The sequence below is a fragment of the Antedon mediterranea genome, chromosome 3, assembly GCF_964355755.1.
Source record: "Antedon mediterranea chromosome 3, ecAntMedi1.1, whole genome shotgun sequence".
Lineage (NCBI taxonomy): Eukaryota > Metazoa > Echinodermata > Crinoidea > Comatulida > Antedonidae > Antedon > Antedon mediterranea.
The window spans coordinates 2,399,616-2,417,329 of NC_092672.1; the positions used below are offsets into that span (position 1 = coordinate 2,399,616).

Consider the following 17,714-nt stretch of genomic DNA (forward strand, 5'->3'; position numbering starts at 1 on the left):
TAAAAATGAAGTCCTTGGCAAGGAGCTATGTTTGGTGGCCGAGAGTGGATGCTGACATAGAGAAATTAGCAAAAACCTGTAGTGGATGCCAAAAGACACTGCATGAACCTCAGAAAGCACCCCTACATCCATGGCAGTGGCCGAGCAGTCCGTGGGAACGTATCCACATCGACTATGCGGGACCAATAAACAACATAATGTATCTGGTAGTTGTGGATGCACAATCCAAGTGGCCTGAGGTATTGCCTACGACCACAGCGACATCAAGCAAATCAATAACTCTGTTGCGCGATTTATTTGCGAGGTATGGACTACCAAAGCAGTTGGTATCGGACAATGGTCCGCAATTTGTGTCAGAAGAATTTGAAATGTTTCTCAAGAATAATGGTATTAGACACATCAAATCAGCACCATACCACCCAGCAACCAATGGGTTAGCAGAACGTTTTGTGCAATCATTTAAAGGAGCACTCAAATCGGCAAAAGAAGGAAACGACACAAAACAAAAACTTGCAAACTTTCTATTAGCATATAGAAATGGCCAACACAACACAACTGGAATATCTCCAGCAATGATGTTTATTGGAAGACAACTACGCACCAGACTAGATTGCATTATACCTGACTTACGTCAAAAAGTTGAAAATAACCAGGAAAGCCAGAGAAAACCAACTAGCGAAAAGAAGCTTAGAGAATTCAAAGAAGGAGACAAAGTGTGTGTTCGTGACTATAGATCAAAGAGTCAGAAGTGGATAGTCGGAATTATTCATAGGAAAACTGGAAAGTTGTCATATGAAGTCAAAGTTGGACCAGACATGATTTGGAAAAGACACATTGATCAAATCTTAAGCAGTGGCTTAACACTAGATCTAGAGACACCTCCAGATATAGATCCTGTTGATTTAGAACCAGCTATCTCAGCAACACCAACACCACCACCGGAAATACAACAACCAGTTGAGATTCCACAACAACCACCACCAAGGAGATACCCACAGAGGAACAGGAAACCACCTAACAGACTTGATTTATAATGGACCTTTAGACATAACTCAATACAGTTAACAATAATCATAATGATAACAATATAAATAATGAGACTACGGACACTTGAGATTGAAACACTTTATTATCAGAACAGTTTTAAAAAAATAAATAAATAAATCTTATAACGAGCAATATACCTTAAAGCTTGCTATTTAAAATGTTATTGCCATTGAATCTAAAGGGGAAGAATTGTAGTGTATTGACCACATACATCATACTGTAAATAGTGTTGCCGCCCTCTGTTGTTCATTAAAGCAATCTCTCTCTATAAAATGGATACCGAGCCTGAGTCATGTGTATGATACATCACAATTATGGAGCTGTTTTAGGCGCTCCGATAAAATTTCATTTGAAAACGTTTACGATTGCAATAGTATTATAGTTTTTATACGCACGACCGTCGTACCCCCAGCGCGAGCGAGCCCTTCTTGGCAACCACATTGTGTACACAGTATTCGATTAGTATATTCTCCAGTTGATTATAGCATAGACCTAGCGTACACACTTCTAGGAAACATAGATACTAATCGAATACGATTGTCCGTGAAAACGTGCGCCTCTCGATAAAAGGATCGAGCGAGGCTAGCCCACACACACGTGCGGTTATGCACTCGATGTTGCGGGTGCGAAACTCATTCATAAAGAATATATATCACAAGAATGAGTAATCCGCGATTTTCCCTGTAACAGTAATATTGTCCATGTGGTAGGGCGCCGCCATAAGTGTGGATGTATCTGGGATGTATACAACTTTTTGTGACGGTTTCACTAATCAAAGGCTGGACCACCGGTAGTATTTTCATGATAAAAAATGTTATCAACTACATGCCAACATCATGTTAAATACTTTTTGGATATTTAATTGTTCGTTTTATGCAATTTATTTAGTAAAAACTGCCGTATAAACAGTTTGCTTTATCAACCGGGCGCTACGATAGCGTGACCGGGCGTGTTGTTGTTTACGCGTTTTCACGTAGGATAGTTTAATAATATTCCTATATTTAACCTGTTTCTGGTAAAACAAATAAATGTTAATGACATTTAAACTTTTGTCCTATTAATAACATGTATTTTATACTAATTTATATCATAAAAACAATACTTAATTTACCGGGCGTAGAGTAGTACAAGGCAATGGTAAAGAATAGGCCGTGCTGAGTAACGATTTGTTGATTTTTGGTGTTGCTGTGTTAGGCCTTTTTTGTGAACTAACTTAGCATGTTAGTAAATAATTGTCTGTAAAAGTGAATGTACACTAGTTTGTTAATAAATATGTATTATAAAATAGTTTACAATTGCAAAATATATTATCATAATTCTATTTAATGTGACATGTATAATATCTATTAAATCAAGTCTTATTTAGTATGTATACATCCGCCCTTATGAGGGCGGGCATCACTCTCTTGAGCTCTCTGTTACAAATTTCTCATGCAAAAATTGCGGAATACTCATTCTTGTGATATATATTCTTTGATCGAACTTAAATTTGATATGACGATGCAGCATAACAGTGGTGGCGATTAGGGGATCGATGATTCTAGCCTAAATGACGGTCATGACGTGCTATAAAATACTAGTGTATAGTGTTTCGGCCTCCTTAAAATTCAAGCCCATTGAAGACTTTGTTCATAACAAGTTAGAAAGAACTGACGGAATGGGGGACTTCCCTTCTTGTTGAGGCTGGGCGCGGCCGTCTTATACATCGACGATATACAAAATACCGATATTTTACTCTCAGTTAGGGGTCGGGTGCGTCTTATTATACACCGGTGCGACTTATACACCGAAATATATCGTACACTAACTTCTAAAAATTAAAATATTTAATTAGGCCTGCTAACAACGACCTACACAGTAGGCCCTAGTAGGCCTAGCCTAGGCTAGTTTAGACACGGGGCCTAACGCGCCCAAAACAGAATTAAAGTGTGAAACAAATTATGAATAGATGTTTGAGCTTGTTGTTTTATTCAGTGTGTTTTGTTACTCTCAAATTCGCGAGCAATTAACAGAGAAATTAACATTAAAAAAAAAACAAAACAAAAAAAAAAAAACTTTTTTCCACCCGCCCCCCTCTACCAAAAAAAAAACTTGACAGCAAACAATTTTTTTTTTTAGGCCTAATTATAGCTTGTGCCACCAAAGATTGTATAGCGCCGCTACGCGGCGCAAGATAGGTAACTGGGTGAGACCTTTGTAATCCATGGACGCCATTCCGGCGGACAAGTTTGAACCGGAATAAAGTCGTTGTCAAGGCAATATCCACGATGTTTCGGTTAAAGAACGAAGTTGTCTAACCAAACATATCAATGTAAACACACAGAATTAATCGGAAAGTGTCCAGATCCCAAAGAAACTTTTATTTTACTTTGTTTACATAATTTCTTCCCTTTTCCATGAATCAATCATAAAGATGGTTAACCACAGATACTTCGAGGCGGACCGCAAAATTTAAATCATTTACATTTAAATCACAATAATAACCTGTCCGCCCGAATGGCGTCCACGGATTTACTGGGCGCGTAGTGTTATAAGATAGGAGCTTGGCAACAGTTACCTATCTTGCGCCGCGTAGCGGCGCTATATAATCTTTGGTGCCACACTGCACACCACACTACCACTGCTGAGAGTCGGAGTGTTAGGATTTACTGTAGCCTAGTTAGTCGTTGCACGAGCGAGAGAGCGATGGATTAAACTTGGCCTAGGCCATACATGAATTAATAATTAAAATACGAATATGCCAGGTGCCACGCGTTAAAATAATTATTATGATATTAAATAATCGGTATATCTATCTACCGTAAGAATCGTAATGCTGTAACTAGCGTTGCGACCCCGACTTCCCGAACAGTTTTTTCACATCCACGCGGTGGCTGCCGTCAATAAATTAACTTGTGATTGCATGTTATGTACAGTTATAATGCGTTATATGAAATCTTTTATTTTGTACTTGAAAAATCATAAAACTAGTCAACTCATGTAAATTTTATATAATTCATAATTAGGCCATATATGAAGTTTATATATGAATGAAGCAACCACTTTTTAATTACAAAATAAATAGGCCCACTGGTCACGTCTAGCTGGTAGGCCTAGCCTAGTATTTACTATTAATTAGTGGATCCCGTTATTAGTAGGCATCTACGCTAGTTCGCCTTGGGCCGCGGAGCTATGAAATGATCCATCGCGCGCTGTTGATAAAGTATAGAGTCACCGATTACCGGCGCTCTGCTGGGCATGCGCAATAGCGTGTCGGATTCCCTAACGGTTGGCAGTTGAGTTCCGGTGCTGGAATCCTAAACCACGGCGATATAAATACACTTTAATAGCATTAAACTTGGGTACTGGCCAGCCAATGATGGGTACGGGTGAGCCAAAATTTTTGGTACGAGTAAGCCAAAATTTGGGTACCAGTTGGTGGGTACGAGTTGGCATGGGTACGGGTTGACCTGTATTCGTAGTCTACACCCTAGCTAGTAGGCCTAGCTAACTACTAGCTAGAGGCCTAGCTAGGCCTAGGCCTAGGCTATATTTTAATTTTAAGCCAGAAGAAGTGGATGCGGATTAACAAGCAACCCGATATGGCTTTGCTGGCAGACAAAAATACTTACTCTCAGCTTCGCGTATATTATTTTCCAGAAACCTTGATAAAATCTACAAAATAATGTTTGATTTAAAACTGTTTATATATTTTTTCGGCATTTCACGTTTTTTTAGCAGAGCGTAGAAACGTCGATAGCGCATGCGTAGTTCCAAGGGAACCAAACAACTCCCCAGATATGGAACGCTATGAGTGCAATCAAGTGCAATTTATTTTTTAAATTTAATTTATATACTTTATTTAATTTTTTGAAAATTTGGGGTGCCGTTTTCGGCCACCTCGACGTATATGGACTATACCATTATAAAAAGATGGGAAAATAGGGGTGTCCCATTTATTAATTGAGTGTGTTAATGTGTCAAAATACTGCTGCTTTTGTTCTTTTGTTTAGTGCATTATGTTTCAGCAACAAAGGGAAAACAACTACGCCCTGCATGCTGTTACAAATAAACAAGAAATATTTCTTACAAAAAACGCTGCTCGCTTATTGAAAAATATTTTTTATTTCAAATGTTTTTGAATGTGTCATTTTATTGTCACATAATATAGTTATTTTACCTGAAAAAAATGTAATTTAAAGCAACAAATACTTAAATTGTCTGTCAGACAATGGTTTTTGGGTTTCTTTTCATTTTTTATATGTGAATAAATATTACTTTTTTGTTACAGAAGTGAATACTCAATTTCTGTCACTTTAGTTAATTTTATTGCTAAGGTCAAATCTGGGGGTCACTTCATGACCCTAGATATTTCAATTGTGAAGTATCCTATTACAAACACAAACTTTAATGGACTGTTTCGATAATAATTCAATGAATATCTGACAGTGAATATACCAGAAATGCTTAGGGATTTGTAATTTTAGCATGACATGTCCTAATAGACTCTTTCCCAGCCGTTTTTTGGGTCTACTGTAGCAGCTGGAATCAATAAATCATAGTGGAGTTTCCATTTTCACAAAACTGTCTGTCCTTAGAACTATAACTGCTGCTTGCTTTAGCTTCTGATTGAGTAGTCCTAATGGGACGTAGCGGGCTAGAGCAGCAGCGTGAAAATATAATTTACCTAACGATAACACAGTAGTACATTTAATAAAGATGACAGTAGTACTAGTACATTTAATAAGATCTATAACATACTGATTATTAGGTAATCAGTAAAACAAATAAACATTATAATTTTGTCAATGAATCTGTACCATTTTGTTCCCAGAAAACACAGCGTTTGACATTGCGTGTTTTTAGGTTTGGTTCTATAAAATTTGTTTTATTTAAAATATCTTTATTTAATATAGTAATATTGTTTCAAAATCTTACCATTCCCTAACACAGTACCTAATAATAACATGCCTTATAAAAAGTACATGCATTGCTAGTTTTTTATGTTTTATATTGTTACTTGTAGTTTGTACTGTAGGTTACGTAACAGAACAATTGTATTGTCTTCCCATTCAATAGACACCCTTCTCTACATAAAACATAATACAGCACACCCCTATCATAATAATGGTATAGTCCATATAAGTCGAGGTGGCCGAAAACGGCACCTGATCCTTAAGTCTTCAATGGGCTTGAATTTTAAGGAGGCCGAAATTTTATAGCACGTCATGACCGTCATTTAGGCTAGAATCATCGATCCCCTAATCGCCACCACTGTTATGATCGTCCGATGTTAACTTAATCGTAAAAAATATTAAAGCATTTTAGAAAACATATTCGATGACGAATCAACGTTCAGGCCAAGGGAAGGTTGTGTGAGCTGTGATAGAGTGGAAGAAACGTATATTTTTATTTATTTCTGTAGTTTTATGTGAATTTTTAACTTTGAACAAACGAGAATAATTTCATGTAGGCCTATAGTATTATATGTTACTGTGTTTGACATTGGTATAAATGTCGTATTGTAATTTTGTACCACAGCACAGATACTGTATGACCATAAAAGTTAAATATATTTGTTTAATGATTAGAAATCACGCCATGCCATAACAACGACCTTTGGTAAAAAACCTTGCTAATCAGCCCAACGCCCTATTTTATGAGATATACATTGAATATAACACCTCGTGATTTAGGACTTGAGTATACTTGATAGCTCTTTGTTCTATAAGATACAACGACTGAGACGAAATAAAAACTGTTCACAAGAAAGAACATTAATTTTGACAATTCTAGAGGGAAACATCGATGCTTTAAGATAGATCACCGTTGAGTATATTTATATTTTTTATGTTAGAGAAGCAGTGGAATTTAAATTGTTGTGCGACATAAAACAAACCAAGGTAGGGCCTATATAACAAAAGGTTACGATAACTATTAGCCGATCTTCTCACAAGATTATCCATAACAGTGAACAGACTACATTCTACAGCGTTTTTTAGAAATGAAGAAAGAAAACTGAATTGACAACATGGCAACAGGTAATGTAACAATTGTTATTCATATTTCATTAAGTTTTGAAAATAATAATAAGAATAATAACAATAATAATAATAATAATAATAATAATAATAAAAAATTGTAATAATTTCTTTCTTTTTAAAATAAAATATAGATTTTGATGTGGACTTAGTGAACTTTTCAGAATGGTATGATAAAAACAACCTCGTCAGACAGCTGAAGGTTTTATACCACGATTTAATTTCAGTAGCAGACATAGACAAAGCCAACACAACGATAGATCTTCTGAATGCATTGAGGAAAACAGGACGTTTAAGCCCAGGCAATCTGGAGTTACTTTATGAAACGATAAAAGTAACCCAAACGTTTGGAGCTATCAAAGTTTTCCAACAATCTATCTTTGAAGTTCAAGAAATACAAATTATAAATTTCACCCCATATCGACACTGGATTGCAGATTTTGGAAACGAACTACGAAAGGCTGCTGTTAAGAAAATTGATGCACTCTTCAACAATCCTTTAAAGAATTATGAAGACTCTTGGAGTATGATTATAGACTTGGAACAAAGACAAATACTTTGTGGAGAAAGAAAAGAAGAGTTTATTAACAAGCTTAACAAAATTGGACTGGCATCAACGATGAAATGCCTGACACAAGGTATGTAACAGGAACGAATTAGCAAACAAATCATTAGTTGGAGAAGATGTGAAAACTCGCAGGGCATACTACAAATAATTACGAGGAAAACCCAATCTAAAAAAATAATTACAACAATCAATCAATTGTTTGTTCGCCACTTATCATTGGCTGAATATGTAGCAAAACTTGTTTGGGCATTATTTGAATTTGGACTCCAATAAAATGGTTTAGGTTTTTTTCATTTCAGTACAGAAATTTAAGTTTTCTTCTTCAGTGATAAGTGATAGATTTGAAATTGTGTTTGTCGCCCTCTATATGCAAGTGCGTTGCTAAAAGGGAATTTTGTGAAAACGTCCTTAATTGCAGTATAAACTTGACTACTTAAATGGGAATATTTCTACAATGAAAACTGTATTTCTTTATATTCGAATTGTAGTTTTATACTATGAAATTTATAATTATTCTGAACTATTATTCTAAACTATTTATCTATTCTTATTTATCATTAAACAGTAAATGTACCTAACACAAGTAAAACAGAACAAGGAACGCAAAAAGAGTTTAAATCAGAAACAGGTTCGTTATTAAAATGTAATGTATACATTTTCACCCAAAAGAAGTTTATTATGCGGTAGAATAATTGTTGTAAATTCAGTTTAATTCTAATTACAATAATTATAAGGTCGGTTTGATAACAATATTATGACACTTATTATTTATTTCTTTATAAAACAGGAGATGTGTCGACTAATAGTAACAAAGAACAAGAAACGCAGAATAAGGTTGAGTCAGAAACAGGTTAGTTATTAGAATGTATCTATAATTTTTCTCCCATAAAGACGCTTTTAGGTAGAATATTTATCGTTGTAAATTCTGATTTATTAAGTAAAGTCATAAACAAGCATGAAACATGTAATTATAATTAGGATTAGTATGATATATAATTAGAATATAGAATATATATTCCAACAATCATATTCCAACAATTTAATTGTCCTCAGTACAGTCCGGTATGAACAATTAATTCTTTTATTACAGCAAAATTAAGAAATTTGCAACTAAAAATGAAACTTACATTGTTATCGTTTTCTTGACTGAGTTAGTTTGATTTCTACATCTACAATATTTGATTTGTGATAAATTCATTTTTCGGTTTGCTGCCCTCTCTTGAGCATATTTCCATTTTTTTGTTTCTGACGATAGAAAGAAAATGTGTTGGTCGCCCTCTATAAACCCAATAATTTACAAAAAAAATACGATACAAATATTTATACGACAGAGTTTGGTATAACTGATAACAATCTTTAATAACTTTAGAATTTTATTTTTTACTTACTTAAATTTATATGTTAGAATATTATTATGTGTTATGATATGGATTCTGAAATAAAAGTGAATTGAATTGAATTTAGGTAAATCATTTCAAATTGCTATAGCCTAATAACAAATTTCAATTTCATTTACCTATAATGACATTATCTAGGCCTGTAAAATAAACAACCAAATCACTATAATTGTTAACAACTTAGGCCTTACTAAAATAAACTAAATATAAATAGATAAAATTAATATCAACAACAATAATAATATATATAATGCTTAATAGAATATGATTAATTATAAGATTCATTCTATTAAATAACTTTCTTTCTTTTTAGAAAAGATAGAAACATATCTGATTCAAATACAAAAGGACAAGTGCAGCCAGGCCAGTACATTTACACCTGCAATAATGAATGATAGATACAAAGTTGACATTTCACAGATGTTTACCGATATGGAATTACTAACGGAAAGTGAAAACAATAAAGAAACCAGCAAACCAACAACATTGGAAGAAGTGATTGATGTTATCAGTTCTAAACCTGGATGTAGAGCTCTCATAGAAGGGGAAGGGGGTATTGGAAAAACTACTATATTAAGACATTTATCATACACATGGGCTACTAATGGGCCTAATCAATATACTAATGGGCCTAATCAATCTAATAATGTCTTTAAAGGTAAAATTGTATTTCTTTTATATCTAAGAGATTTGGAAAAAGATGCCGATATCTTCGATTTAATTATAAAGCAACTGGACATGACAGATTTCAATGTAAAGACAGATCTCCCAAACGATTCACGGTTGATTAGAAAATTTATAAAGAAACATGACACTAAAGTTGTGTTGCTACTAGACGGATTAGATGAATTAAGAGTTAATAATCAAATCGTTATTAGTCTTTTCAGAAAAGACAACTTTAAAAACAGTACTGTGATACTTACATCACGACCAGAAAACATAGATAAATGTATAAAAGAGTGTAATGTACATGTAAGAGTTAAGGGATTTAATAAGAAGAGCATAGGTAAGTATATTGACAAACATTTTACGTATTTTGGAAGACCAGCATTGGGAGAATCCCTTAGAATCGAATTGGATATTGACACTTATCCTGTTGGGCGAAAACATCCTGAAGCATATTCAATGTGCAAAAACCCAATGCTACTTCTTACAATCTGTATGCTATGGGAGGATAATCAAAATCTTCCTAGTGATAATACAGCTCTTTTCAAACAACTATTTCGTAGTATTTTAAATCAGTTTAACAAAATAGAAAATTGTCAAAAGATTACTAAATTTGAAAACATTCCAGCGGAATATGTAAATTCTATGATTTTGTTAGGAAAATGTATGTATGCTAACTTGAAAGTAAATAAACTTTCAATAACTAAACAAGATTTGACTGATAAACATTCGAACACAAATATAGTTGACCTAGCCCTAAAACTTGGATTTGTTTACAAAGAAGCACCACTTTCAAAATTTAATTGTGAAAGAATATTTATGCCTCTTCACAAATTGATCGTAGAATCATTGGTGGGATTTTACTTGTCTAAATTATTTGAAAGTGAAAATATAAAGGATGAATGCTCAGATGTAAGACAATTACTAATACCATTGGGTGATGATGAATTGGATGAAATAAAAAGCGAGTATTTCAATGTTGCCAGACATTTTGCACTTGGTTTTCTTGATGCTGCAACTGTTGGTTATTATTTAAAGCAATATATCACAAAACATTTCCCATTAAGAATGAGAAGTAGAATTCGGAAGTTTTTTTTTGGCATTAAGATTACAGACAAGGAACGATTTATTGCGAACATTTTAGACATTAAACCTTTTGAACCTTATCGATATGTTGGTGTTAGTATTCGGAATGTATCACGTGATGTATTTAATAACTTTCTTACAGAATTTTCTCACGAACAAGTTCAATTAGCATTAGAATATCTCGATATCTCTGGCAATAACCTTCACAACATTGATGTTAATTCAATGTCTTCATTACTCATTATGTGTCCTAAGCTGAGGTTGCTTGACATGAGTCATTGCAATCTATCAGGTGACGTCATCAATCACTTGGGTACAGAATGTTCTCTCAAACAAGTTCAATTGGCATTACGTTCTCTCCGTATCTCTGGTAATAACTTTCACAACATTGATGTTAATTCATTGTCTTCATTACTCATTATGTGTCCTAAGCTGGATTGGCTTGACATGAGGCATTGCAGTCTATTAGGTGAAGTAATCAATTACTTGACCGAAGAGTGTTCAAACAGAGGCATCAATTTTTATACAGTTTATATATAATTATATATAAACATCACCTTTATAAAACTCGCAGAACGTAAGTGTCATTTTGGAAATTCTAAAAATGTCATGCAATCTAAAATAAATCTTCAAAAAAATCCGGAATAGATTATTTCCAAATTTATAATATTGTCTTTTTAAGGAATAATTTCAAAAGCAAAATTTTATTTTCTCAAAAGTGTGTTCCTCTTCTCATTGCGTCGAATACGCGTACTTCATCCATATTCATCATCTTCTTCCTAGACGCGCGCGTACAATCAAAGAGAGCTAGCTAGCTCTCTGCATATCTCTGCATGCTACATACGCGTGTACAGGATATTATATTATATATATAAATACTGTATAAGTTAGGCAACAATTGTTGCTAAGTGATATTATTTTTATTTAATTACAACATGATACTGTATGGTAGGAATTGACAATTTATATTCTGTGTGTTTATATTGGTATAATTCAGTTTTTCTTAGTTTTTCTTTATTTCTTTTTTAACAAATACAGCTCAAATGACCAGTTCTTTTCCGATATTCTTGAGATAATATTTGATTTGTGGTGAATGTGCAATGTATAAAGTCTGCATAACTGCACTGTCAGTCATTCATATGTTTTAGTGATATTGTTTTTACTTAGTTTAACATTTTACGTAGTAGATTTATTTATAATCTATTTTAAATTTGTTCATATTTTGGGGGAAATACATGTTTAATAACGATGGTGGTATATGGTATTGGCAATTTGATTTAATTCATGTCTGATAATAGACGAACATTTTTTATATTTCTTGTTTGTACAATTCATTTGAATTTGGGCAATTTGTACGATGGATGTATATATATTTTATGATAATTTAATTAATTAATGTAAGTATGTTGATAATATTAATTAGACTCTAAGTAATAAATGTGCCAAACTCTGCATGGCAAATTTCATATTGCGCTAACTTTTACTTGATGATGACAAATAAAAGTAATAATGTTGTAATACGTTGTTTATCTTTTCTTTTCTTTTGTGTGATTGAAAATAATTCATGTGATCAGAGGCAGATCCAGGGTCACATGATCTACCCTCTCGACACTCTTTATTTTCACCGTCTAAACACGCCTTAATATGGTCGAACCAGTCAAGATCTTGGACCCCCCCCCCCACTCCCCCAAGGGATATGCTCTCCTCTCAAATCTATTATTAGCGTAATTGTTCATAAATTCTGGATCTGCGCCTGGTGATACAGTATGTATGTAGCCTAGGCCTACAGTATTTATCTGCGCCTGGTGATACAGTATGTTGGAATACAGTATTTATCACAAATAAATCTGAGACAATCATTTGCAGTGGCGGATCCAGGATTTTGAAAAAGGGGCCCAGGGCCTAAAGATAAAGTTTTCAATGGATCTATTTAAAAAAATCGTTGTCGTTTTAACATCAAATTACCCTATCACAAATTAAATACGGTCGGTACATTTTCACAGAACACTTATTTTTATTGACGTTATACTTGTAGGCTACTGGTACTAAGATTACCATAAAGACGCCAACAGAAAAACAATATACATATTAAAGCTAGCTACCTTCATTTTGTTTACACATCGAATTTGAATATTACAAGAATAAAACATGATTATATAAATATGAAGACAATAGTGATAGTGATGAAGAAGCTGTTTAGATTATACATGTCACGACGAGATACTGATAGTGGTGATCACAACCACGTATATTGTGTACAATGCCAGCTACCTACTTGAATATTACAAGATTAAAACATGAATATAATTAAATAATGAATACGATAGTTATGAAGACTGTTGAAGTTACTGAACGATGATCAACGACGTATATTTTGTACAGCAATGATGATGCAATGGTACTAGATACATTTGATAACACTGTAAGTATTTTAAACAAATAAAAGGAAAAAATGGAAAAATATAAACATTATTATCCTGTTTGTATTTACAAATTATTAAACAAAAGTATAAAAACTTAATAAACCGTACGCTAAGTCTTCTAAATCAGCATAATTATAAATAATTACAAAGTTTGTTTGCTCATGCAGGTATCAACAAAGCAATACCATGTATTTTCATGTGTTTACCACAAAGTGCTAATTATAATATTAAAAAACTCTAAAAGACTCAACATCTATCCACCACCTAATCAAACTGGAAGTTAAAAAAGAAATGTTATTTTTTAATAATTGCACAAATAAAGGAATGCGTTGCACTGAATGTTTCTTAATGAATAAATTGTATGTAACGCAATAAGTTATCGAACTAAGGCCAATGTGAATAGTGAAGCGTAACGGTGCTTCCTGAACGTTTAGGTTCGAATCTCCAGTTGCTGTTTTGATTGCTTAACAGTTGCATTTGTTAATGCATCAACCTATAAAGAAAATTTTCTTTAAAACCCAAGAACAGCAATACATACCAATCTCAAAATACGATGGCCAAAAAGAAAGGCAGAATAACAATAATAATAATAATAATAATAAGCTTTATTTAATAACGAATACTTAACTCAACTGAAAGTTGTTTTTCAATAAATTTATCTTTATCTTATCAGTAAGACCGTGTTTAAAGGAAAACACCAAAAAAAAAATAAATGTAAAAAGAACTTAATTACTATCAAAACAGGTAATAAAACAATTACAATGAAATAAAATGAAACAAGGATACACTTACTAACTATAAAATTAAATAATACACTACATTTAAATAAAGCTACATGAAATTAGCAGTTAACAGTTTCTTAAAAAGAGAGACAGAGTTCACATTTTTAATATCTTCATGTAATATGGAAGTTCAATGAAGATTAGTTCAAAAATGAATTGATATATCTTCGTTTACCTTTTTTTAAAAATCTGTTTCATTTTTAATTTACAAAAAAGGTATTATATGCATTCACATATGAATGGTTCAGTAGAATTTGTTTAAATCCTGTTCATTATTATTTGCGTACATTGCAGTGCGAACCAACATTTCAAGGACTGGATTAAGAAATGTGCAAGAGTGTCATCTACTACTGTAACTGAATGATGTTGCAGATGTCAAGACATTATAGTATTATGTTCAAATGATTCCGTGTATTTTCTGTGTAATAATTACTGTACTGTTAAATCAAGAATTCCGTATAGTGTTTCATTTATAAGGAAGTGCTAAACAAGATGTTATAATCACACGTGATATGAATACTGTTGACCTAATCGAGGGGTGCAGAAGCTGCTACGAAATCGTCAACGATTAACTATATCCAGTTTTAAACCAATAATAAATACAAAATATGTATGTAGACATTTTATTTAATATAAACATCAATCCGGTATCTGAAATTAAGTAATTCCAAAAAATACATGTATAGCTGGCTTTTGGCTAATACTTTTATATCAATTTTAAGAATTGGCAATTTTGTTCCTGTTCATCGAGGAATAAGGCCGCCGCCTAAACATAAAACGGAAAAGAGCCAGCATTATCTATGCAAAAACAAAACACAATACTACTAATATTACTCTTTCCAAATGTCAGTAATGCATTTCATCATTTAACTTCGGCTAACAACAATTTTAATTTTCTGCATACTTTTTTTTCTCTTCTGACTTATTGTTGTCAACATAAGTTTATATTATATCCTAAGTAAATAAAATAATTATTCAATGAAATTCATCAATGATTTAAGATACTACATTTGCAGGGTGAAAATGTAAGCGTGTGCCTAAATCAAATGAAAGTTCCCAAATTTACCAAACCCACCACATATCGACGTGCACAGACTGGGAATTAGGCTTACAAGTATAAGTGATTACACATCACGCCCTCATCGTAAATGTTAAATTTACACGTCACACACAGTGTTGCTATTCAGTGCATTGCCCTATTGACCATACATTTACCTCATTTACGATTTGAAAATCTGCTCATGATTTTTTGAATGATTGAACACGTCAACTTTGACAATATTTAACGTTCGTTTCCAGAAGAATGCGCCAGAGCTGTTGAATTAAATGGATTAAAGCTATTTTTTTGTTTAAAATCATCAAAATAATATTATTATTTTAACAAACCTTTAAACAAATTGATTCAATCCATTCAAAGTCGCAACTCTTTATGGCTCTGGGTTTGTTGATGTACTACGCATGCGCATGTACGTGTGAACGGATTGTATAATTAGGGCGTTATAACGCCGTATTATTATAAAATAATTTTTTCTTTGGTGGAAATCAGCCACGGTAGAATACCCACCTAATTCAAAAAATACAATGATTATTTTTGGTGATCTTTTTCCAGAGCCTCTGAGCACTTTAAAGTTTGGATACAGATGATGTAAGAGTTGATGGACGTATCTAAAAACTGAATTGTATCTAATCCACACCTTAATTATATAAACAATGGATCTGATTGATCAAATTTTAGCACTTGATTATTTTTGTTAACTAGTATAATATTTCAATAGTAAAATTTGATTATTTAAGATGACACCTACATCATTTAATTTTTATGATTTTTTAAAAGCATTATTCTTTTAAAATACAACTCAATTACAGTGAATTTTACAGAGCAACGAACGAACGTTAACCTTAAAAATGCCCTGATCTCGGTAAATGGCCACTAACATTTTACAGAGCAACGTGAACGTTAACCTTAAAAATGCCCTGATCTCGGTATATGGCGACTAAATTTTTTTACAAATGTTTTCCTCTTGGCTGGATAACTTAGCATAGGCTTAAAGTTTTATGTATTATATAGGCCTATAGGTTTCCTTCCACACCTACTTTGTTTTTATTAATTGTTATCGTACGTGTTTATATAATTATTATTTTATGTATTTTTAATATAATGTGTGGAGAATATTTACTGAATATTTATTGAATATTGAATAAACGAATTGAATTGAATGTGTAGGTTCAAGTCTCAATTAAATTGGGTTGACCTAAAAAATACACACACAAATATATACACTATATACACTATATACACTATATACACTCAATGAGATGATAGGATATCATAGCAAACAAATGCAGAATGGAATAATTACAGATTTCGAAAATTATCAAAGAATTCTTAAATTATTATCATCCTAAGCAGAAGCCCTTTCCACGCATCAATGAAGATTAGTTTTTAAATTCAATTCACATGTATTTAGTCATTATTATTATTATTATTATTATTAAATAAATATTATTATTTTTAATTACAATTTCAGTAGCCTATATAATTGATGGCAAAGGTCCTTCATAAAGAAGTTAACAATTCTGTTTTTGCAGGACACTTTTACATAAAAAGACCAAACAGGGTAATCTTCACATAATAGTAGGCCTACATTTAATATAAACGCGAAGCGGACGAACAATAGTCAATAGATTCAAATAAATATTACCTTGAATTCGTGCGTAATAGAATACCAAGTTCAGTAATAACAACTTCCAACAAATACTTATATCGCTAAGTCAATTGTCTTCCTGTTTATGAAATATATGGTGTTTTGGAATTGTATTGTTTTCAATTAACTATGTACCAGAAAATTATTACTAGAAAAATTGTTTATAGGCCTACCTTTTGTAGATAAGAAATTACACTTAGCCGAAAGTGAACAAGAGATCAAGGTTCAATAACATTTTCTGTGTAATAGACCTAATTCTAACATGTATGATAGTGAAGTGTAATGGTGCTTTCTCAACGTTTAAGTTCGAATCTCTGCAGTTGCTGTTTGATGGCCTGAACAATTGCATTTTTTAATGAGTCAAACTAAAGTGAAACGTTCTTTAAAACCAAAGAAACAATAATACATTATTACCAAAAGGTTAGTCTAGGTTCTAGACTGAACTTATTAAAAAAATAAATATTTTGGTATATATGGCGTTTCATACGTAAAATACATAGGCTTGTATTTTCAGACAAAAATAAGGCAAGAGACAAACATAAAAAAGACAATAAATACAGACTTGGGACAAGTCTACCAAAACGTACTTATCTCATTATACGATGGCCAAAAAGAAGGGCAGAATGGAATTAATTACAGAATTTCAATGAAGATTAGTTCGTTTGATTCAAAGTAGCCTACAGGTCATTAAATATTACGAAAATCAAACAAGTATAGAATCCGACAACAGCAATGTTAACTTGGAATCATGCCAAGCCGTACATCAAATTACTCCGCTTCCCTAATACTTCTTAGTTTCATTTCATGAAAGGTTTTTAAATTGTTTTAAGATTGTATGTTTCTCTTTCTTTAATTAATAATGTTGCCAGCAATAGCCAAAAATGTAATACAAGCATTGAAACATATTAATGATTCAATAGAATTTGTTTAAATATTATTACATCTCTAAGTTGGATCACGACCACATTGACGTGCAGTTCCACGGACTTGTTTGAGAAATTCAACGTAGAATAGTAGAAT

At 32.6% G+C, this 17,714-nt stretch overlaps 1 protein-coding gene across 1 annotated transcript; it reads left to right on the plus strand.

Moving 5' to 3' along the window:
* Positions 1-7,057: 7,057 nt before the first annotated feature.
* LOC140043516 (NLR family CARD domain-containing protein 4-like) lies at positions 7,058-12,273 on the plus strand. The gene is made up of 5 exons (XM_072088040.1): positions 7,058-7,067; positions 7,202-7,705; positions 8,201-8,263; positions 8,423-8,485; positions 9,346-12,273. Exons 1-5 carry the CDS (start codon positions 7,058-7,060, stop codon positions 11,322-11,324), a joined length of 2,619 nt encoding a protein of 872 aa, XP_071944141.1. The 3' UTR covers positions 11,325-12,273.
* The last annotated feature ends 5,441 nt before the right edge of the window (positions 12,274-17,714 follow it).

Coding starts and splice junctions, on each gene's coding strand:
- LOC140043516 (XM_072088040.1), top strand. Junction 7,706..8,200: donor GATGAAATGCCTGACACAAG/GTATGTAACAGG, acceptor ATCATTAAACAG/TAAATGTACCTAACACAAGT. Junction 8,264..8,422: donor AGAGTTTAAATCAGAAACAG/GTTCGTTATTAA, acceptor TTTATAAAACAG/GAGATGTGTCGACTAATAGT.